The following is a 23,111-nucleotide window of genomic DNA, read 5'->3' as shown; positions in this document are numbered from 1 at the left end:
GACTCAATGCTATGCTTCACAGCCATGGCAGAAATTTTACCCCCATTGTACAAGACTCATTCAAGTGAATAGCACAGCTCTGCAAAGGCCCAGCAACTGCATGCAAAGCACACTAGTGCTGGGTTAAAATAGCCAGTGAGGATGCCTCCTCACTGCCTGTCAGATTGTCTTTGAAAAGCAATCCAAATGCTGACCGCTCTTCAGAGAACAAAGCACATGTGAATGAGTCCTAATTTTTTTTATTATTATTATTTAATAGAATGTCTACTTTTTTTTAATTATTAATTATTTATTTATGTTTACTGGCCTGTTGGGGGGATTTTGGTGAAATATCAGAGGTCTACCACAGACCCCTCATGTCTAACATATGAGTCTGAGAAAGGGACTGAGGACATCGATTTATCAGTCCCTTTCTCTTCTGCACAGATAAATAAATAGGAAGGGTTCACAGGCTTCCTGTTCATTCACAATCTGAAGCATAGTATGCACAATCAATTACAGTTGAAGTGATGAATGGGCACAGGAGCGATCCATACTGATCTCTCATTTTGTTCATTCAGGAAAGGAAGGGGCTGGTAAATATGACATATTTACAGCACCCCCCCCCCCACTCCGCAACCTAGAACAATCCCCCCATGTTCCCTCGGCAGCTGCCAGAAATAGAGGAGGGAAACCCACAGCGCTGAGGGGGAAAGGGCACAAAGGGGGACCTGGACAGCAGGTGGAAGGGGGGCACACAGGGGGGCCCAGACAGCAGGTGGAAGGGGGGCACACAGGGGGGCCCAGACAGCAGGTGGAAGGGGGGCACACAGGGGGGCTCGGACAGCAGGTGGAAGGGGGGCACACAGGGGGGCCCAGACAGCAGGTGGAAGGGGGGCTCGGACAGCAGGTGGAAGGGGGGCACACATGAGTCCTGTACATCAGGGGGGTGGGGGCGCAGATACTAGAACCAATCCCCCTGCAGCGCAGCTGGAAGGAGAAAGAGGAGTAGAAGCCGGAAGTGCTGCAGGGGGAGGCACAAGAGTATCTGTCTCAGCAATAAGGCAGTACAGCTAGCCCTCCTGTTCAGCAGGTGCCTGGGCTCCCTTTTGAACTAATGGGGCCTGAGCCCGGTACAGGAGGGTCGACTGTACTACCTTATCAGCAACCCTGGGTCCACCTAGCCAAAAGGCCTGGCAAACCTCTCTCCTCATAATCAGCAAAAGCTGACCAACAAGTTCTAGGTGAGGGGCTGACTGATGGTGCAGATGATATACAACATACTGTTTACATCCTACTGCCCTCGTACTGAGCATGTTAGAAGACCAGAGTGTGAAGGGTTACAGAGAACAAGGTAAACTGAATGAACATGTTGATTTTATCAGAGCCATGGTGTTTTTGTCATACCATTAGCAAATGAACAATTGCTTTCACCTTTTTTATGGATCTGCCCATGCTCTTAGACCCCTTTCACACGGGGGCGGGCGTTGATAGTAAAACGCTGCTAGTTTTAGCGGCGTTTTACTGTCATTTAAGCGGCGCTTTTCGGCCGCTAGTGGGGGTTGAATGCAGATCCATAAAACAGGTGAAAGCATAAATGGTTAAATGCGCCTGTGTAGCTCTGCTGCCGAAGGGCTTTGCAGGCGATTCGGCAGCTTTCCCCATTCATTTCAATGGGCAGGAGCGGTGGAGGAGCGTTGTGTACACCACTCCTTCACCGCTCCAAAGATGCTGCTTGCAGGACTTTTTCTAACATCCTGCAAGCGCACCGCCCCAGTGTGAAAGCACTCGGACTTTCACACTGGGGCTGCAGGCGAGGCATTTTTCAGGCGCTATTTTTAGCAAAAGCACCTGAAAAATGCCCCAGTGTGAGGCTGCTTTCACACTGAAGCTGGCAGGGGGTGACGGTAAAAAGCCTCTAGTTTTAGCGGCGCTTTACCGTCATTTTAGGGGTGCTATTTGGCTGCTAGCGCTTTTAACCCCCGCTAGCGGCCGAACAAGTGGTTAAATGCGCCCATGTAGCGCCGCTGACGAAGCGCTTTGCAGAAGCTTCGGCAGCAGTGCCCATTCATTTCAATGGGCAGGAGCGGTGTATACGCCGCTCCTTCACCGCTCCAAAGATGCTGCTCACAGGACTTTTTTTAACATCCTGCTAGCGCAGCCTCCCAGTGTGAAAGCACTCAAGCTCTCACACTGGGGCTGCAGAGAGGTGTTTTTCAGGTGCTTTACAGGCGATAAAGCGCCCGAAAAGTGCCCCAGTGTGAAAGGGGTCTAAAAGGGGTCTTGCGTGGGCACCTTAAATCTTAACATGGACTACTAAAAACAAAGAATTAGATGACACAAGCTTGTTTTCCTGTGAAATTTATTTGGTGAAAAGGCACCGCTGGAGAAAACAAAAGTCCCAAATAAATTTACAATCTCATATGGCACTTCAACAAATGATGAGATTATTTACAAGGACTTCAGGACTTCCACATCGGAGAGGCATGTTACAGACAGCTCGGGTAATGCATCTTCTGGCTCTTCTCAGAAGGGTCAGTATGGCAATTGGGACTGTGGGTTAATCTGCAGGAACCTATAAAACATGAATAATGTTATTTTTTGGAGTACATGTGATCAATTACCTTTTTAAAAGCTTTTTTTATGTATTTTATGCTTACTCTAAATATATAAAGCCTTTTGGGTAGATGCTGGGAGCCTGATATACCTTAAAGATGTTTAAACTCTCTGGTATCTTGTGGGGGGACCCAATGTACCTTACAGATGTTTATAACTCTATAGTACACTGGTGTAAACCGAATGTACCCTACTAATGTTTAGAACTCTATGGTAAATTGGGGGTAATCTTATGTATCCTACAGAATTTTTTAACTCTCTGGTACACTGGTGAGAACCTAATGTACCCTACAGATGTTTATACACAATATTTCCCATGTACACGTTCCTGAAAATGGCTATTCGGTAACACTGGGTGCTGTAATGATCTCAGGCTGCATAAACATAGAGTTTAGAGTTCTGACAGTTTACTGTTGAGTTATAAACATCTGCAGTGAAGAAATGTCATCAGCACACCAAAGACTCCTCAAAAAGGGTCCAAATCTTTATTTTAGTGGTCACATGGTAAACAGCAGGCAACATTTCTGAGCCACGCAGGGCTCTTCGCCAGGCCTGAAGAAGGGGCCCTGCGTGGCTCTGAAACATTGCCTGATGTTTACCATGTGACCATGATAATAAATCATTTTGGACCCTTTTTGAGGAATCCTTGGTGTGCTGATGACATTTCTTCACTGCAGATGTTTATAACTCAACAGTAAACTGTCAGAAACCTAATGTACCCTACAGATGTTTATAACTCTATGATGTTTATAACTCTATACTGCTATGCTACACTGCCAGGAACCTAATGTACCCTACAGATGTTTATAACTTTATGCTACACGCCCGGAAACCTAATATACCTACATATGTTTCTAACTTTATGCTACACTACCGGGAACCTAATGTACCCTAAAGATGTTTATAACTCTATGCTACACTGCTGGGAACCTAATGTACCCTACAGATGTTTATAACTCTATGATACACTACCGGGAACCTAATGTACCCTACAGATGTTTATAACTCTATTATACACTACCGGGAACCTAATGTACCCTACAGATGTTTATAACTCTATTATACACTACTGGGACCTAATATACCCTACAGATGTTTATAACTCTATGATACACTACCGGGAACCTAATGTACCCTACAGATGTTTATAATTCTATGCTACACTGCTGAAAACCTAATGTACCCTACAGATGTTTATAATTCTATGCTACACTGCTGAAAACCTAATGTACCCTACAGATGTTTATACCTCAACAGTACACTGATGTACCCTACAGATGTTTATAACTCTATGCTACACTGCTGAGAACCTAATGTACCCTAGAAATGATTATAACGCTATGCTACACTGCCAGGAACCTAATGTACCCTACAGATGTTTATAACTTTATGCTACACGCCCGGAAACCTAATATACCTACATATGTTTCTAACTTTATGCTACACTACCGGGAACCTAATGTACCCTAAAGATGTTTATAACTCTATGCTACACTGCTGGGAACCTAATGTACCCTACAGATGTTTATAACTCTATGATACACTACCGGGAATCTAGTGTACCCTACAGATGTTTATAACTCTGTGATACACTACCGGGAACCTAATGTACCCTACAGATGTTTATAACTCTATGCTACACTACTGGGAACCTAATGTACCCTACAGATGTTTATAACTCTATGCTATACTACTGGGAACCTAATGTACCCTACAGATGTTTATAACTCTATGCTACACTACTGGGAACCTAATGTACCCTACAGATGTTTATAACTCTATTATACACTACCGGGAACCTAATGTACCCTACAGATGTTTATAACTCTATTATACACTACCGGGAACCTAATGTACCCTACAGATGTTTATAACTTTATGCTACACGCCGGAAACCTAATATACCTACATATGTTTCTAACTTTATGCTACACTACCGGGAACCTAATGTACCCTAAAGATGTTTATAACTCTATGCTACACTGCTGGGAACCTAATGTACCCTACAGAGGTTTATAACTCTATGATACACTACCGGGACCTAATATACCCTACAGATGTTTATAACTCTATGATACACTACCGGGAACCTAATGTACCCTACAGATGTTTATAATTCTATGCTACACTGCTGAAAACCTAATGTACCCTACAGATGTTTATAATTCTATGCTACACTGCTGAAAACCTAATGTACCCTACAGATGTTTATACCTCAACAGTACACTGATGTACCCTACAGATGTTTATAACTCTATGCTACACTGCTGAGAACCTAATGTACCCTAGAAATGATTATAATTCTATGCTACACAGCCAGGAACCTAATGTACCCTTCAGATGTTTCTAACTCTATGCTACACTGCCAGGAACCTAATGTACCCTACAGATGTTTATAACTCTATGCTACACTGCTGGGAACCTAATGTACCCTACAGATGATTATACCTCAACAGTACACTAGAAGGAACTTAGTGTACCCTACAGATGTTTATAACTCTATGCTACACTCCCGAGAACCTAATGTACCCTACAGATGTTTATAACGCTAAAGTACACTGCTGAAAACCTAATGTACCCTACAGAATTTGTAACTCTGTAGTACACTAGTGGTATTATAATGTATCCTACTGTCCTGCTGTAAATTCCCACTGGGCTTAGAAAAGGCAATATCAAATGCTTCAGGGGTTACAAGTGTCACACACCCCCTGCAATGTTACTGTAGTAGTAGTTGGGAACTACTTGGTGTAGTAGTCCCAAGTAGGGACTTTGGGAACACATACCGTATTGTCCCTTCATCCTGACATGATGTGCTTGATGAAAGCTAAGAGAAAATAAAAATAAATGTGAGAATAATGTATCAATTCTGTTCTTTACACAAGTATTAATAAAATATGCTAGACTGTCTTACAGTGGATCATCTACAACAGGGCTGCTGCCGCAACTGAATAATCAGTCTTGACCTGTATTTTTATTTACCTTGCTTGTGTCTGTCTTTTAAGCTGGGAGTCAAGAGTCAGTGGCCACCTGAGGTCTGATAGTCATTACTGCCTGACTTCCTGCTGATAACTTCCAGCTTCTTAGTGTGCATAACAGCCCCACCATTAAAGAAACACTGTTTAAAGGACCAACAAAATTGTCTCCACTTTGGTTTAGCATTTGGTTGTATCTGTAGTCTTCTTGAGGCTGCTGCAGGCATGTACGCCTCTAGGTGCCCACACACATTTCAATTGGAATTCTAAACAACCTTGGGGCTCTGTTATTTAATGCTGTTACAATGTGTATTATAAGCATGATGTCAGGCAGTTCATGGAGCAGCAATGTGACTCCACACCTCAACTCTTAGATGAAAAGTAAGACCCCATACACACATTAGATTTTCTGCAGATTTTTGTCTTCAGATTGACCAAAACCATGTAGTGCAAGGGTCTGCCTGATTGCATACAAATTTAAACTCTTAAGGCTTGACCTCATATTATGGTTTTGGTAAATCTGAAGACAAAAATCTGCAGAAAATCTAATAGTGTGTATGGGTTTTAAGGCTGACCATACATAATACAATTTTCTTGTACAATTTTCCTTTAGATTTACCAAAACCATATAATATGAGGTCAAACCTAAACACTTTCAATTCGTATGCAATTAGGCAGGCCCTTGCACTACATAGTGTCAGGGCTGGGCTCAGCCCTTCCTTCTCTGAGCTGCTCAGCTGTTGGCTAATTGCCAGCTCCTATCTCTCCATAGTTACTGACCTGTTGATGATATCCTGCTGGTCAGTCCTGCCTACTTAATTCGTCCAGCCCAGAGGATCTCTGCCTTTGCCTTGGTCAACATCACAGAGACTATCTCCTGTGTTCCTGTTAAAGACTGCTTGGCTGACATCCCTTGTGACTCCAGATCCTGCTTGCTGTTCTACTACACTGATCCCTGACTTTCTGGCTTGGCTGACTATCCATTCCGGTTACCAAACTTTGGCTATGTTTTGACTATGTTTGTTCTATTTCCTTTATTATTAAACAAGTGTGATTTAACTGTACTTCTGTCTCAGTCTGATTCATGGTTTCTGACACATAGTTGAAGGTAATTCTAAAGGAAATTGAATAAGAAAATGGTATAATGCATGGCCAGCTTAAGACACAAAGTAAGTACAGCTAAAAAAGTTTTTTTTTTATTTATTCAGAAACAATAACCAACACTGCAGCAAAACAAAGACTATAAAGATGTCTGTTGGGGCCAGTGCAGGCCTGTATGTGGTGGTTTACCTTCATAGTTGATACATCCGTTGGCATCTTCTTGCCCTGCTAGGAGCTGCTCCACTTCACTCTCTTGTAGCTTCTCACCTATATGGGACAGAGAAAAGAAAACCCTGGTGGTTTCTGAAGAATACAAGTTTTTGCATGTGTTGCATCTAGTGGGGGTACATTGACATGACTGATGTTGGCCGTTATGAGAAGACAAACAAAGGGCAATGTGGAAAAAAGCAGCACTGGATACTGATACTGAGGTACATTCTGCTAAAGTGTTCTAAAGTTCCAGAAGTGGATAAATCTTTAGCAAGGCTGTTTTCAAAAGCAAAGGAATCCATGGTCCAACCAGAGAAACTTGGGTGCAACCATAAAAAAGAGAAGACACATGTAGCACCATAGAAAAAATGGTGGGTCAAACCATTATATGGTAAATCCATTTTTATTCAGATAAAAAGTTCCAACATGGTTTAGGGGTTTAATAGTTGCAAGCAGTCTGGTGAAAAGCTTTTGTTTGACATTGTTAATGTGAATTTACACTTGCCACCACATTGCTTACATCTATCATCTGCAAACTGACTAGAACACACATGTTACATGCACGCAGTGACATTTCTACAATAAGCAGTCCTAGGCCATGTTCCTCTTCATAGGCCCTGAAGAAGGAAGTGGTTTCAAGCCTCTGAATTGCATTGGCACCTTGCTTTATCAAACTAAAAAATTGTGTTTTTCATACACCAGATTGACCCATTCCAATTTCTTTAACTGTCCTTTTATTATGAGGAGGCAAGATGCTGTGACTCACCCAAAGTGGCCAAAACATGACGCAGTTCTGCTCCCATTACAGTGCCGTTGCTCTCTTTGTCAAAAACACGAAGTCCTTCCACAAAGTCCTCAAAAGAGCCCCGGTCCTTACTTTTGGAGATGTGCTGGAGCATTGGAAGGAAGGTCTCAAAGTCCAAGAGTTTGGTATTTAATTCTGAAATGCAGAAACAGAAGTCTGAGGTTAACTTGCTACTAATCACTAGTACAGCTTAATTAGAATTAAATACATTTTAATTAATAGATAAATATATAGACCACCCAAAACAGATATTTTGCTGTTGGGTGAGTGCTAATAAGTTAAATCACTTACTTTTCTTTAATATTTTTTTTAACTTAAAGCATAATTCCAGCCAAAACTCTTTCCAAAAAAAAAAAAAATGGTGAAGAGCTAAAACTTTAAACAGGTTTTTTTCACTGTTTCTGTAGCCATTTGGGAGATGTTCCCTCACTTCCTGAGTGGTTAAGGAGACTAGAACTGTGCAATAATGTGAATAGACATTTGTGTTCCCAACAGGCAAACTACCCTACTTCTTCTTTGGTCACCTGAACTGAAAGTGAGGGAGAGCTCTCTAAAGAGAACACAGACAGCAATGAAAACCTTTTCCACCATCAAAAAAAAAAATCATCAAGTAAATAAATAATATATAATGTATGTTTTGTCTGACATTTCAGGTTTTCTGCATTGAGAGGAGCCTCGATCACTTTGCTGCACTTTCCATTAAAATAAAAGTTAAAAATTCAGGAAGAATATTGAGATCTTCTTATAATGGCTGTAGTAGGTAACCAGAGCAGGAAATCCAGGTTCAGAAAATGCCACAAAAGAATTAAAAAGTCAGTGAAAGATTCCAAAAATTGGCATCTACCTGTAGATTTATTATTTTTGAGCCACTGATCTTGAACAAGTATAAAGATCTTATTTGGGGTCAGTGACAGTCATTGGCATGACAGCCAGGCAAATAGCATTTCCAGAAGGAGACGTCACCAATGGCTGCCATCATGTTTCTCTCATTACAGGTTTGCCTTAAGGCAGTTGTCTTGGCCTTGATCCACCTTTTCTATAGTCCTTGCCATCATAGATTCATGTAGTCCTTTAAAGTGCAATGATTTAAGCTGTATTGTATTCTGAATATGCTTTAGAGTATTGTATATCCGACTGGGGATCTACAGCGAGACAACTGGCGGACTCTGGGTATTAAGCCACTAAATCTAAAGTCTTAGAAGTGACCATTTGTGACCTCGGCTCCTAAGATTTTCTGTTCCCCGGCATTGACTGCATTCACAGATAATAGCACACATACCACAGCTTGCTGAAATGTCACTCGCCCTCCCCTGGGTCCGCATTGGGAATGTAACGCTCTTCATGGTATGGGCCTGGTCTGTACTCTTAATACTGGGAATTTAATTCCTCTGAGTATAGCAATGATTACACCTCCTACAAATAGGTTGAGTGAAATGCCCACAATTCTATAAAGGCCTCTCGGAGTGATGCCCACCCTTCCCTCTGTGCTCAGGCCTTGAGGGGCATTAATCCCTGCCGCTGAAATAGAAAGAGCCCTAACGCCAGGTGGGCAAGGCTGAGCGTTTGTTCAACATGGAAGGTATGTCACATTGAGCCAGAAACCCTCGGGACCTGCATATCATTTTACAAAAGCAATACTATTTATATGGTAGATCTTGTGCCCTACATTGCTGCCCATTCTATGGCTGTGATTTATAAAAAAAAACTTAATTGAAAAACATGCTGTTCTGTTCGCTTAAACCTGAATTCCAGGAATTACCGTATCTTTTTTTTTTTTTACTTCCAGTGGTCCAGCTGGATTACATCTAATTCTTCACATCTCACATCCAGAGAACTGCAGAAATTTATTGTAGTAGCCTGTGCTACATACAGTCAGCACTGGTCTCTTCCGGGCGCTGCCCAAGTGAGTTGCCATTTGTATACTGAACTTGGTCGCTCACTCGGCAGAGAACATCCTGTATTCTTTCAATGAATACAAGGCATTCTCTGGTTGGACAAGGTGGAGATCGTGACACCATCTCCTCTCCACCCTATCCAATCAGAGAACGCCTTGAATTCATTCAAAAAATACAAGACATTCTCTGATTGGTAGTGGTGATGGCAAGTGAGTGACCCCTGTGTTCAGTATACAGTAGATAGGTCACTCAAAGCATGATGAAAGCACAAACTACTACAGTGAATTTCTGCATCCCCAGGAACCCTTCAGAAGCGAGAAATCACAAATTAAATTTAACTAAACAGGACCAATGTAAATTAAAAAACAAAAACAAAAGATAATTCCCAGAGTGTTGATTAGTATTAGTTCAGGGTTATGAAATGGTGTTCATGAACAGCAAAGAGTATTTTTTTTTTTTTTTTTATAACGTTGAACTAACCCTCTTGACTACAAAGTTATTTTGCTTCTGACTAATTTATCTCATGAAATGGTTACAATTAATGTTTTTTATTTTACAATTGTACAGCTAGATTCCACAGTACAAAAAAACAGAACTTTGGTTCGTTTTTTTTAGATATGTGACCAAAATGACAACCAAAGCATTAGAATCCAGTCACTGGATGTCTCAGCTACTGGTATCATTCACATGGATCTACACGCTTTTCAAGAGACACATTAACTAATTATTCAGGTGATTATGGAAATGCTTATGAAACCCTTGAACTACAATACTTCTGTAAAGCCTAGCACACACGGGGCGAATGCTGGACGTCATCGGCTGGTTCAATAGCTGACATTCGCCCCGCGTGTGTGGCAGCCGGCTTCTGTCGGATGTGCATGCTGGAGAACCAGCAGCCGATCAGCACTCTCAGCCAATGGGGGGCCATCCCCCTGTCAGAACACAATAGAACAGCAGGGGAGATAGTTGTACTAACATTGAATGGTTAGTACAGCAGCTCCGACTAGATCTGTTTATTTATTTTTTGTTCAACCTGCTGGGTTGAATGAAAAAAAAAAAAAACTAGTGGTGTGTACCAGGCTTCAACCCTTCAGTTAATTGGTTGGGTGGAGTATTTTTGCTTGACTGCTATACGCCAGGCATTAAGTGTACAGGCATTAAGTGTAATAGACCAATAAGGGTGTGAATGTCTATGAACTGACCCAAAAATTGCACCACAGCTGGATTATAAATGTTTGTTTTTTCGGAAAGCCCCCTGCCATCCACAGTAAACAACTCACTCACCTTCTGGTTTGGGTCTTCCCAAGACCTTCAACACCTCTGAATTGGTGGGATTCTGTCCCAGAGCCCTTAATACATCTCCACATTGTCCATAGGTGATCTTCAATTCTCCTCCGGGAGTACGATCAAACAACTGGAAGGCTTCTTTAAATTCTGGAAATAGGAGGAGTGAAAAGTTTAACTGCTACTGATAGATCTCAGAACAAGTGCAGCTTTTATACGGTAGGTAGTTACACCTCCTTGGCCATCACAGCTCCCAAAAGAATTCCTGTGCAAGGTTTGGCTTTATTAAAGTTGAACCTACGTAGAGTTAAGCAAGCTTCTCCCTTCCCTGTTTAATAGGACTTGGGTCTTGGGAATGGATCCTGAGCTGTGGGAGGCAGCTAGGAGAAAGGTGTCTTGTGATCTAGAAGTGCCCGGTCTGTAGTATAGTAGACAGTGGGGTAAAATGGACCAAGCAGGACAAGGCACCCTTATGGTTCCTGCTTCCAAAATGCTGCTATGCTTTTTGATAGAGAATCTGTCACTTTGACCATTTAGGCTAAAGCAACAGGTTCTCTTAAAAGCTCCTCCTGCCCCCACTACTCATCTTTTTTGTTCTTCCCTGCTGTTTCATTCATCTGTTAGAGCCATTGCAAATAGTTAGTGCATCAGACAATCCTTTCCTTCCTCCCAGGATGCAGTGCTTACGCTTGGATGACCAATCGCCAGGTCAAATCTCTGCCATGTGAGGGGGTGGGTATGCCATTAACCCTGTGTAAGCTCTGACACTGTCTGCCATGGAGCTTTCACATTATTTAGACCTACACTCGCCCCAGCAGAAGAACAGTCCATGCAAGCTGGTGGAAAATGGACTTCAAGAGAACCTGGTCTCTTTCTTTAAAGTACATATCCACTTCAATACACAGTTTCCGTTATGCCAAGGACTGTACTCTAGGAAAACAAGTTGCATTATGTCAACACCATGACCCCCATGGAATATCCTAGACAGCTGGGAGGTAGCCCTTGCTACGGCAATTAGACTCTATAGTATCATGTTACTACAATATACATTATACATGCGTTAGAATTATTCCATTGGGCATTCTCTTCATTCCAGGTTCTTCGATAGCCCCTTAACCCCCAGACATTGCTGGAGGTTTGTCTGTCGGCTGTGCCATTATTCCTGCTACAGTATCCATAATTAACGGACATCTAAAGTCTAACTAGGTGACAATCATTTGCTAAAGCACCATGTTTTATAAACTCTTAAATTAAAATAATTAAAGAATAACTCCATATTTGTTGAGAAAAAAAAAACACCCCCCTCTCTGGGTGATCTATGTAGGATTTTAACAAACTTTGTTGCAGATTTCTACCTTTTGTTTTTCTGAAGAAATCCCTGTGTGTTTTTCTGTGCCCATATGGAAAGTTAATCTAATGAGAGCAGTTTCATAATTATCAATCAGCTGCTGCACCTGCAGGGCTCTAATGAGGAAAATTGCAGGGTCTGCATCCCTTTAGACATGATTTCCTATTGGCAGTATCTTACCAAAAATGACATTTTTGTTGCAGGGGATGTCTGATCTCTTCTGGGAAAACCAGTGAGCCAATCACACTAGCAAAAAATTATATTTCTGGGGGGAATACAGAATACCTCCGGGTAGGCATATTGCATTGCATTTTACATAGAATTACATTGCTGCAGATCGAAAAGGAAAGGACATTTTTTATAACATTCAACTACAATATGACTTGTGTTGCAATTGTATATGCTTAATTTTTTTTTTCCCCTTGCTATTTTTTTCCACATGGAAGTGGAGTTATCCTTTAAATTACATTTAGTTTTTACCCTTTTTTCTCCTTTTTGGCATCTCAATGCTGCTGATCTCCTCCAACCATGTCTGTGCATTCTGTATTGGCATGGCAGCTTGTAGTCCCTACCAGGGGTGCATGTGGCAGGGTGACAACAAAGCAAACCGAATGGGAAGCAGTTGTCATCGTATAACAGAAAGTGCCTGAGTAATGACTTTCAAGGCAGGATAACGAAAATATGCATATTTAAAAAGGTTAAATAAAAACTTTTGGAATTTTAAAGCAAGTCAACATACAAAGGAAATGCACGTTAACACATTAAAACACACCTGCCTAACACTAAAAAGTGCACCTTTTAGCACACATAGATCCAAATAGGCCCTGAGACAATTTTTTTCTTGAAGGATTGTTTATATGAGAGAGTTTGGAGGCTACTCAGGGAGCTCCTTTTCTGATGAAGCCCACCACATGCTGGCAACTGAAGTATTACCATACCTGAATATTAACACACACCTGCTGTTGTTGTTATGAAGGAGCCCAATTCCCCTATGAAGAAGCCCAATTCCCCCTTTAGCCTAGTTATCTAATTGTATATAACAGAGAACCTCCTAAAGAGTTATAACATGAATAATGATTTTTTATAACCTAGATGAACCTAAAGCTGGAGGATGCCAAAGGGCGCATGTTGTAAATTGTACCAAATACTTAAACACTTATGATAAAAAAAGGACTTGCCTTCAATCTGGTCAGCGCCGTACTCAATCTGCAGATAAAAGAAAGTTATGACTGTTAGTTGATTGTATTAGAAGAAGAGACAACACTATACTAAATCAATATGGTTTTCTTGTCCAATATGTTTGTCCAAATTAGAGTACACAGACATTTGGATATCCACTGATAACATTATACAGGAATACAACATAGCATTCAGTTACATTGGGGGGACATCAGTGAAGAGCAACATACAAAATGCTTGCGAGAGTCTAACCAAATCAGAAATTTGGGAATATCTTAAACCTAAATAGCTAGAAATGAACAGGTATTAGTGAGAAAGGGATAGGAAAGGAGTGGGGAGGGGGAAGTGAGTGCTTCGGAGCCAAAGCAGGTTATATCAGACCCTAAGTGGAAATAGTAGGTCAACATCATAGGTCTATCCGGTGACTGTCATCAACATATTTTTAACATTGCTCTCTGTTATCTTCCTAGTTTTCCTGTGCCCATTATAAGTGACCCCCCTCTACCTACTTGATGTTTAATTTATATTATGGAGAATGTACCAAGAGGAGATGAAACACACAAAGATGGGTGGGGACACCCTAAACTTTTTGGTGGATAGGAACAGAGTCAAGAGTTATGATAGGAAGCCCTCATGGTTGCAGTATGTAAGACATGGGTGCTCAACCTGTGGCCCTCCAGCTGTTGCGGAACTACATCATGCCTCTGCCTTTGGGAGTCATGCTTGGAACTGTCAGCCTTGCAAAGCTTCTGGGGACTTGTGTTTCACCAAAGCTGGAGAACCATAGGTTGAGCATCCATGATCTAATGCCGCGTACACACGGTTGGACTTTTCGTCTACAAAAGTCCGACGGACGCTGACGGACTAAAGCCGGCTGACAATCCGATCGTGTGTGGGCTTCCCCGGACTTTCAGCGGACTTTTCCAGCCGCAAATCTGACGGACTTTAGATTTGAAACATGCTTCAAATCTTTACGTCATAACTACGCCGGACCCAGAAATCCGCTCATCTGTATGCTAGTCCGAAGGACAAAAACCCACGCTAGGGCAGCTATTGGCTACTGGCTATCAACTTCCTTATTTTAGTCCGCTGTACGTCATCACGTACGAATCCGTCTGACTTTTGTGTGATCGTATGTAGGCAAGTCCGTTCGTTAGAAAGTCTGCCGCAAGTCCGCAAAAAGTCAGTTAAAAGTCTGTCGGACGGGCTGTCGGACTTTTGTAGCCGAAAAGTCCGACCGTGTGTACGCGGCATAAGACATATAAGAAGCTAGGGGCTAACTCAGGCCACCAGGCTTGACATATAGCTAAAATATAAATTTAGGGTGGACTGACATTTTAATCACAATTTTGAGAGTTGAATAAGGGAAGTGTTGGTTGCCACTTTTGTATAGTTTATAGGGATTATTTTTGTTGTCTGTGCACCTTTGGGGAGATTCCCCTCAACTTCGTGTCCCAGGGACACATCAGGAAATAAGAGGAGATCTCACGCTCTTCAAGGACAGTTATCACCAGAACAATTTTGCCAAATAGAAGATTTCCTTTCACCCCCTGTTCCTGTGACAACTCCCCATTCTTGGATTTCCATTACTTTCTTTATTGAAAACAGTGGTCACTTGGACCAATAAAGAGTGTTAATCTGCCCAGATGAGACATAGACAGCATCAAAAACCTGACATGGGTTCTAACTCTTCCACATTCTATCCTAAACGGAAAAAAAGTATTGACTTTTATTAGGTTTCTTTGCTAGCAGGGCTAAGTTTGGGGGACACAAAGTGCTGAAACACTTAAGTCAATTGCCCCTTCTAAGTGCACCTTATTTGCTAAGTCTGAAGTAATGGGTTACATGGAATTTTCTCTGTTGGTGCAGTGCTAATAGTTTCTCCCTTTCTGGAAGTGTAATTGGCATCAGTCAGCAGCGGGATCAGTGCATGCTGAGTATTTAATTGGTTATGTGTTGATGTGCTAGCTAGTGAGCACTTTGTGCCACCGGTCTTCCTTCTCTGTGACATCTTTCTTGACTATAATGTGCTTAGCTCTATTGGACTGAGCATTTCCAGGACAGTACCAGCTTATGTCTAAACATACACGTTAAGATTTCTTTTGTTCACTCCTGCTGGAAGAACTGGATTTGAGATGAAGGTTGGAGAGATGGGGGCCCCTAATAGTTTTGTTACGGGGATACATCATACACTATATTACCAAAAGTATTGTGACGCCTGTCTTTACACTCACATGGACTTTAATGGCATCCCAGTTTTAGTCCGTAGGGTCCAATATTGAGTTAGCCCACCCTTTACAGCTATAACAGCTTCAACTCTTCTGGGAAGGCTGTCCACAAGGTTTAGGAGTGTGTCTATGGGAATGTTTGACCATTCTTCCAGAAGCACATTTGTGAGGTCAGGACTCAGGCCAGTCAAGTTCCTCCACCCCAAACTCGCTCATCCATGTCTTTATGGACCTTGCTTTGTGCACTGGTGTGCAGTCATGTTGAAACAGGGAGGGGTCATCCCCAAACTGTTCCCACAAAGCTGGGAGCATGAAATTGTCCAAAATGTCTTGGTATGCTGACGTCTTAAGAGCTCCCTTCACTGGAACTAGGGGGCCAAGCGCAACCCCTGAAAAACAAGACCACACCATAATCCCCCCTTCACCAAATGATTTGGACTAGTGCAAAAAGCAAGGTCCATTAAGACATGGATGAGCGAGTTTGGGGTGGTGGAATTTGGCCTTGTTTGCACAGAGTCCTAACCTCAGCCTGATAGAACACCTTTGGGAAGTATTAGAGCAAAGACTGCGACCCAGGCCTTCTAGTCCAACATCAGTGACTGACCTCACAAATGCGCCTCTGGAAGAATGGTCAAACATTCCCATAGACAAACTCCTAAACCTTGTGGACAGCCTTCCCAGAAGAGTTGAAGCTGTTATACTTGCAAAGGGTGGGCCAACTCAATAATGAACCCTAAGGACAAAGACTGGGTTGCCATTGAAGTTCATGTGCGTGTAAAGGCAGGTGTCCCAATACTTTTGGTAATATAGTGTGTGTGTGTGTGTATATATATATGTATATATATATATATATATATATATATATATATATATATATATATATATATTATTAAAATGATAATTACATTAGAATAATAATAATAAATAATGATAATAATAATAACAAAGTTTTGTCTTTAAAATACACTTTAACAAAAATCTGTACAGGACACAAAAAAAACAATATTTTTTTCATAGTTACAGGATAGGCTTCAGTAATTGATTTGATTTGTTTGCTAAAATAATAATGAAACTAAGGCTAGCATCTGAATATCTCTAGTTATTATTTTTGTTAATTTTTTCCTACTGATACTTGTAGTGCAAAGCCCACTAACAAGTTTATAAATAGTAAAGCAAGTGTTTCTTGATAAGTCTGGAATTTCCTCCCAGTCAGTCGCACATTCCTGTATGTCTATATATGCCCCAGTTGTAGCCTCTCATGTATAGTATAGGTTCATACTTCTCTAATCTTCATTTGGAACCTGCTGATCCCATCATTCGGGACACTAATGCTGTGTGTGTGGTCACCAGCCCACGACATGCAGATGAGATTGTGAGATCAGTGTGAAAGAATGCATGATGGAAAGAGAGAGGGGTCATGTTTTTTTTTCCTTTTTGTTTTGAACTCTTACACCTAAATGTAAAAATTCACACTTTCAAATCGTAATAATCTCAATAATTTTTAATGGCATCCCAATGCAGTAAGACAATGCACTTGCAAAAAAAATGGTAATTTTAAGGATGTTAGGGTGCATTGGCAGCCCATTAAAAATGAATGCATTGCACCTTAAAGTACAAGATAACATGCATTATTGCTAGAAGTGTGGGACTTTCACCCCTTTTCTTTGGTCCTTTTACAGACTTGTGTGTTCCAATAGCAAACAGTCCCCAAGTCATTTTTAAATATTGGTAACTATCAGCCCTCAGCACCTTAATGGATGACGGGGATTGAATCTAAAAAAAAAATATTGGTGGTAAAACTAGAAACAGATTTCAAATAGCAATGAGAGAAATTGAGAGTTGTCATTTCCCCTAAATCTCATCGGAAACTCGGAGATTGTAGCCAAAGTTGGTAAGCTACATTGGAGTCATTAGAGAAGGCAAAGCTTTTTGGTGTTTTTTTTTTTATTTCTTTTTATGTATTTTTTTTTTTTGTCTTTTTTAAATGGCTCCTGCAGGTTACAGAAGCTCCATCCAACTATCCTGGACTTGCTCTTGTGATAAAAAAAAAAAGGACAGCTCCTCATCTTTTCTTTAGGATTATTATTTTACATTTTTTTTAAACAAATCAAAAAAAGTCAAATTACTATACACAAATAATGATCACATACACAAAAAAAGGAAAAAAAAATAAATATACTTAAAAAAAAAAAAGTATTTTTTTTTTGCTTCCCAAGCAAGTTTTTGCCTAAGCAAACACCTGTGCGAAATTGAGAATTTTTGGAAATTTTGTTGGGAAATCAATTTATCAGAAGTCACTTCGCTCATCTATTCTTTAAAGCCCTGGAAATCAGAAAGCGATGGTGACTCTGCTATTGGACTTGCTCTTGTGTAAAATAATAATAATAATAAAAAAGAGCTCCTCATCTCTTCTTTAGCATCATTACTTTACATTTTTTTCACAGAAAGAAAAACATAAACAAATAAAAATAAAAAAGTAAAATGACAGTACACAAATAATAATCACATACACGAAAAAAGGAAAAAACAAAAAATAAACTTAACTAAAAAAAAGCATTTTTTAAATTTTTTTTTGCTTTCCAAGCAAATTTTTGCCTAGGCAAACACCTGAGTGAAATTGAGAATTTTTTGGAAATTTTGTTGGGAAATCAATTTATCAGAAATCACTTCGCTCATCATATTCTTTAAAGCCCTGGAAATCAGAAAGCAATGGTAACTCTGCTATTGGACTTGCTCTTGTGGTAAAAAAAAAAAGAAATCTCCTTATCTCTTCTTTAGCATCATTAGTTTACATTTTTTTCACAGAAAGAAGAACATAAACAAACAAATAAAAATAAAAACGTAAAATGACAGTACACAAATAATAATCACGCACAAAAAAGGAATAAAAACAAAAAATAAACTTAACTAAAAAAAAGTTGTTTTTTTTTTGCTTTCCGAGCAAATTTTTGCCTAAGCAAACACCTGAGTGAAATTGAGAATTTTTTGGAAATTTTGTTGGGAAATCAATTTATCAGAAATCACCTCGCTAATCCTATTCTTTAAAGCCCTGGAAATCAAAAAGCAATGGTAACTCTGCTACTGGACTTGCTCTTGTGTAAAATAAAAAAATAAAAAAAAGAGCTCCTCATCTCTTCTTTAGCATCATTAGTTTACTTTTTTTTCTTCACAGAAAGAAAAACATAAACAAATAAAAATAAAAAAGTAACATGACAGTACTCAAATAATAATCACATACACAAAAAAAGGAAAAAAAATAAATAAACTTAACTAAAAAAAAAAAGAAAAACATAAACAAATAAAAATAAAAAAGTAAAATGACAGTACACAAATAATAATCACATATACAAAAAAAGGAAAAAAAAAAAAAATAAACTTAACAAAAAAAAAAGTTTTTTGTTCTTTCTTTGCTTTCCAAGCAAATTTTTGTCTAGGCAAACACCTGCGCGAAATTGAGAATTTTGGAAATTTTGTTGGGAAATCAATTTATCAGAAATCACTTTGCATATCCTAATCTTTAAAGCCCTGGAAATCAGAAAGCGATGGTTACTATGCTATTTACCAAGTTTCTGCATCACCCCTTGTTCATCAGTACTCACCGTGATACTCTTGGGGTCAAAGGCAACCTCCTTTGGGGGCTCTGGGGCGGCAGGTGCCGGTGCAGCGGCCGCCTTGGGGGCTTCCTTTTTTGGTTCAGGCTTCTTGGGGGCCATGATGTGTGAGTGAGGACGGCTTGGGAATGAGAAGGAGAAGAGGACAGGAATGACAGAGCCGGGGTGGTCACTCTGCTCCCTCTTATATGCAAGGAGTGGGAGCTGTGTTACTATAAAAGGAAGCCTGACAGAGAGATGCCCTACAGGACACAAGTATTCATTGTTATCAGCCCCTGGCTCCGCTCACGTATTAACACCAGCCCTGCCACACACCCTCAGCATTGCTGGCAGGCTGTCATTCATTCTCCATGCAGTCACAACTGTGCTTGTTCAGAGGACTATGTGCACTAATAGCGTCAAAAGGTATCATTCTCTGATCTGATTGGATGCTATGGATTATTGCACTTTGCATAGTGCAATAAACCATAGTATATAGTACCAGATATTATTATTATTATACAGGATTTATATAGTGCCAACAGTTTACAACATGAGGGCAGACAGTACAGTTATAACACAATTCAATACCATATATAGTGGGGGGGGGGAAAGTATTTGATCCCCCTGCTGATTTTGTACGTTTGCCCACTGACAAAGAAACGATCAGTTTATAATTTTAATGGTAGGTTTATTTTAACAGTGAGAGACAGAATAACAACAAAAATATCCAGAAAAACACATTTCAAAAAAGTTATTAATTTGCATTTGAATGAGTGAAATAAGTATTTGACCCCTTCGCAAAACATGACTTAGTACTTGATGGCAAAACCCCTGTTGGCAATCACAGAGGTCAGAGGTTTCTTGTAGTTGGCCACCAGGTTTGCACACATCTCAGGAAGCATTTTGTCCCAGATCCTCTCCCAGTCATTAAGGTTTCCAGGCTGACGTTTGGTAACTCGAATCTTCAGCTCCCGCCACATATTTTCTATGGGATTAAGGTCTGTTGACTGGCTAGGCCACTCCAGGACCTTAAAGTGGACCTTCAGTATACCTCCCAACATTTTGAGATGGGAATGAGGGACACATTTTCAATGACCTGGCTGGGGGAAGGAGGTTCTCACCCAAGATTTAACAGTACATGGCCCCATCCATCTCCCCTTTGATGCGGTGAAGTTGTCCTGTCCCCTTAGCAGAAAAACACCCCCAAAGCAGTAGCGGGCTCTCCATAAGGGTCGCAGAGGCGCCGCCCCCCTATTCATGCGTCCGGCCCCCTGATCTACATACAGGGCACCGGACTATGGATTCCAATGGCGGGGGTGTGTTTTTTTGAAGCACGTGATTAGAACCAGAGGCTCTAATAGGCTTAAAAAGGGGAGGGGGGGTTGGGGTGTAGAGCACTGCACCCTGAGCACACCCACTTGTGTGGCAATAGCGAATAAATGTTCGCTATTGACACACAGATGCTCCTCCCGGCCAATCAGAAATCAGGTTATCGCCTCTGTTTTGCTCCCATGGTGGGTGGGGTGATGTTAGCTTGTGCCGCCCCTCCAAAATTTAGAGCACTAGCCGCCACTACCCCAAAGCATAATGTTTCCACCTCCATTGTTGATGGTGAGAATGGTGTTCTTGGGGTCATAGGCAGCATTCCTCCTCTTCTAAACACAGCGAGTTGATTGATGCCAAAGAGCTCGATTTTGGACCTCGTGGCAAAGAACTCTCTGAAAAAAAGAATTGTTGCTCTACATAATGGTGGCCTAGGCTATAAGTAGAGTGGCAACAACCTGAAACTGAGCTGCAGCACTGTGGCCAAGACCATACAGCGGTTTAACAGGACAGGTTCCACTCAGAACAGGCCTCGCCATGGTCGACCAAAGAAGTTGAGTGCACGTGCTCAGCGTCATATCCAGAGGTTGTCTTTGGGAAATAGATGTATGAGTGCTGCCAGCATTGCTGCAGAGGTTGAAGGGGTGGGGGGTCAGTCTGTCAGTGCTCAGACCATACGCCGCACACTACATCAAATCGGTCTGCATGGCTGTCGTCCCAGAAGGAAGCCTCTTCTAAAGATGATGGACAAGAAAGCCCACAAACAGTTTGCTGAAGACAAGCAGACTAAGGACATAGATTACTGGAACCATGTCCTGTGGTCTGATGAGACCAAGATAAACTTATTTGGTTCAGATTGTGTCAAGCGTGTGTGGCGGCAACCAGGTGAGGAGTACAAAGACAAGTGTGTCTTGCCTACAGTCAAGCATGGTGGTGAAAGTGTCATAGTCTGCTGCTGCATGAGTGCTGCTGGAACTGGGGAGCTACAGTTCATTGAGGGAACCATGAATGCCAACATGTACTGTGACATACTGAAGCAGAGCATGACCCCTCCCTTCGGAGACTTAGCCGCAGGGCAGTATTCCAACATGATAATGACCCCAAACACACCTCCAAGATGACCACTGCCTTGCTAAAGAAGCTGTGGGTAAAGGTGAGGGACTGGCAAAGACCTAAACCCTATTGAGCATCTGTGGGGCATACTCAAATGGAAGATGGAGGAGCGCAAGGTCTCTAACATCCACCAGCTCTGTGATGTCGCCATGGAGGAGTGGAAGAGGACTCCAGTGGCAACCTGTGAAGCTCTGGTGAACTCCATGCCCAAGAGGGTTAAGGCAGTGCTTGAAAATAATGGTGGCCACACATAATATTGGCACTTTGGGCCCAATTTGGACATTTGCACATAGGGGTGTACTCACTTTTGTTGCCAGTGGTTTAGACATTAATGGCTATGTGTTGAGTTATTTTGAGGGGACAGCAAATATACACTGTTATACAAGCTGTACACTCACTACTTTACATTGCAGCAAAGCGTAATTTCTTCAATGCCACATGAAAAGGTATAATAAAATATTTACAAAAATGTGAGGGGTGTACTCATTTTTGTGAGATACTATATATAAAATGCACTTTTTATCTTTCAAAAAGTATTTCCCAGTGCTAAACCTTACATCCAATTTCTAAATTGCTACATTTGTAAATTTCAAAAGCCAATATAAAGGAATAGTAGTGGTAAAAAAAAGCACTTGTGGGTTTAACAATTTTTGTTTTGTATAATTCACCTTTAGAGGGGTGTGGCAAGGGGTAGGTCCTATCCCTACATACTTTTGCTAATAGGTGTCCCTCGTTCCCATCTCAAAAAGTTGGGAGGTATGCAACACTTTCACCGAGTTCTCCTCTGAATCATTCAGATGATCATTAGCAAACTTCAGACGTGCCTGTACATGTGCAGGATTTCAGTCCTCCACGACGTAGTGTGATACCAATTGTTTTCTTGGTGACTACGGTCCCAGCTGCCTTGAGATCTCCCGTGTAGTTCTGGGCTGATTCCACACCATTCTGAAGATCATTGAAACTCCACAAGGTCAGATCTTGCATTTGTCAGTGGGCAAAAGTAAAAAATCAGCAAATACTTTTTTCCCTCAAGGTATATCTTGGATTTTTGTGAAATTACTGATTTTTAAAAATATTTTTTACTTTTTTTTTTTTTTTATAGTTTTGAATGTAGTAAGGAAGGATTAGTACCTACGTCTGTGTTCTGTGAAGAAGGTTTCCTTTCACTCCCTGTCCATGAGACACAGCGAGGGGTAAGAAGAGATCTCACCAAAGCAAAGGGAAATCCCTTCTTCGGTGTCACCAGAACAGGTGTCCCCAGTGAAAGATTCCCCCTCACCTCCTGTTCCTGTGATAACTCAAGAATGTTGGATTTCTCATCACATTCTGTACCACTGACAGACCTATAGAGAGGGACACAGATGGCACTAAAACCCTGACAGGGGTTCTAATCCCTGCAAATCCAAACCTAAAAAAAGAATTTGGCTTTACATACACTTTAAGTACATCTCTGGGTTTTTGTTGA

At 41.1% G+C, this 23,111-nt stretch overlaps 1 protein-coding gene across 1 annotated transcript; it reads right to left on the bottom strand.

The window, feature by feature from the left end:
* Positions 1-2,324: 2,324 nt before the first annotated feature.
* On the bottom strand, positions 2,325-19,420 carry MYL4 (myosin light chain 4). The gene is made up of 7 exons (XM_073607611.1): positions 19,217-19,420; positions 13,389-13,416; positions 10,863-11,012; positions 7,645-7,818; positions 6,858-6,935; positions 5,379-5,419; positions 2,325-2,554 (listed from the first exon to the last, which is right to left on the bottom strand). Exons 1-6 carry the CDS (start codon positions 19,328-19,330, stop codon positions 5,391-5,393), a joined length of 573 nt encoding a protein of 190 aa, XP_073463712.1. The 5' UTR covers positions 19,331-19,420; the 3' UTR covers positions 2,325-2,554; positions 5,379-5,390.
* Positions 19,421-23,111: the final 3,691 nt, after the last annotated feature.

The sequence above is a fragment of the Aquarana catesbeiana genome, linkage group LG12, assembly GCF_042186555.1.
Source record: "Aquarana catesbeiana isolate 2022-GZ linkage group LG12, ASM4218655v1, whole genome shotgun sequence".
Classification (NCBI taxonomy): domain Eukaryota; kingdom Metazoa; phylum Chordata; class Amphibia; order Anura; family Ranidae; genus Aquarana; species Aquarana catesbeiana.
Note: the sequence above shows the minus strand (reverse complement) of the source record. Positions and strands in the feature narration are given on the sequence as shown.

Bases quoted from the DNA above. Each gene is read 5' to 3' on its own strand.
- MYL4 (XM_073607611.1), bottom strand. From the start codon at position 19,330: ATGGCCCCCAAGAAGCCTGAACCAAAAAAGGAAGCCCCCAAGGCGGCC. The intron at 13,417-19,216 runs GTGAGTACTGAT...TTTTATCTGCAG, and splicing joins TTGACCCCAAGAGTATCACG to ATTGAGTACGGCGCTGACCA. The intron at 7,819-10,862 runs GTGAGTGAGTTG...TCTGCATTTCAG, and splicing joins GGGAAGACCCAAACCAGAAG to AATTAAATACCAAACTCTTG.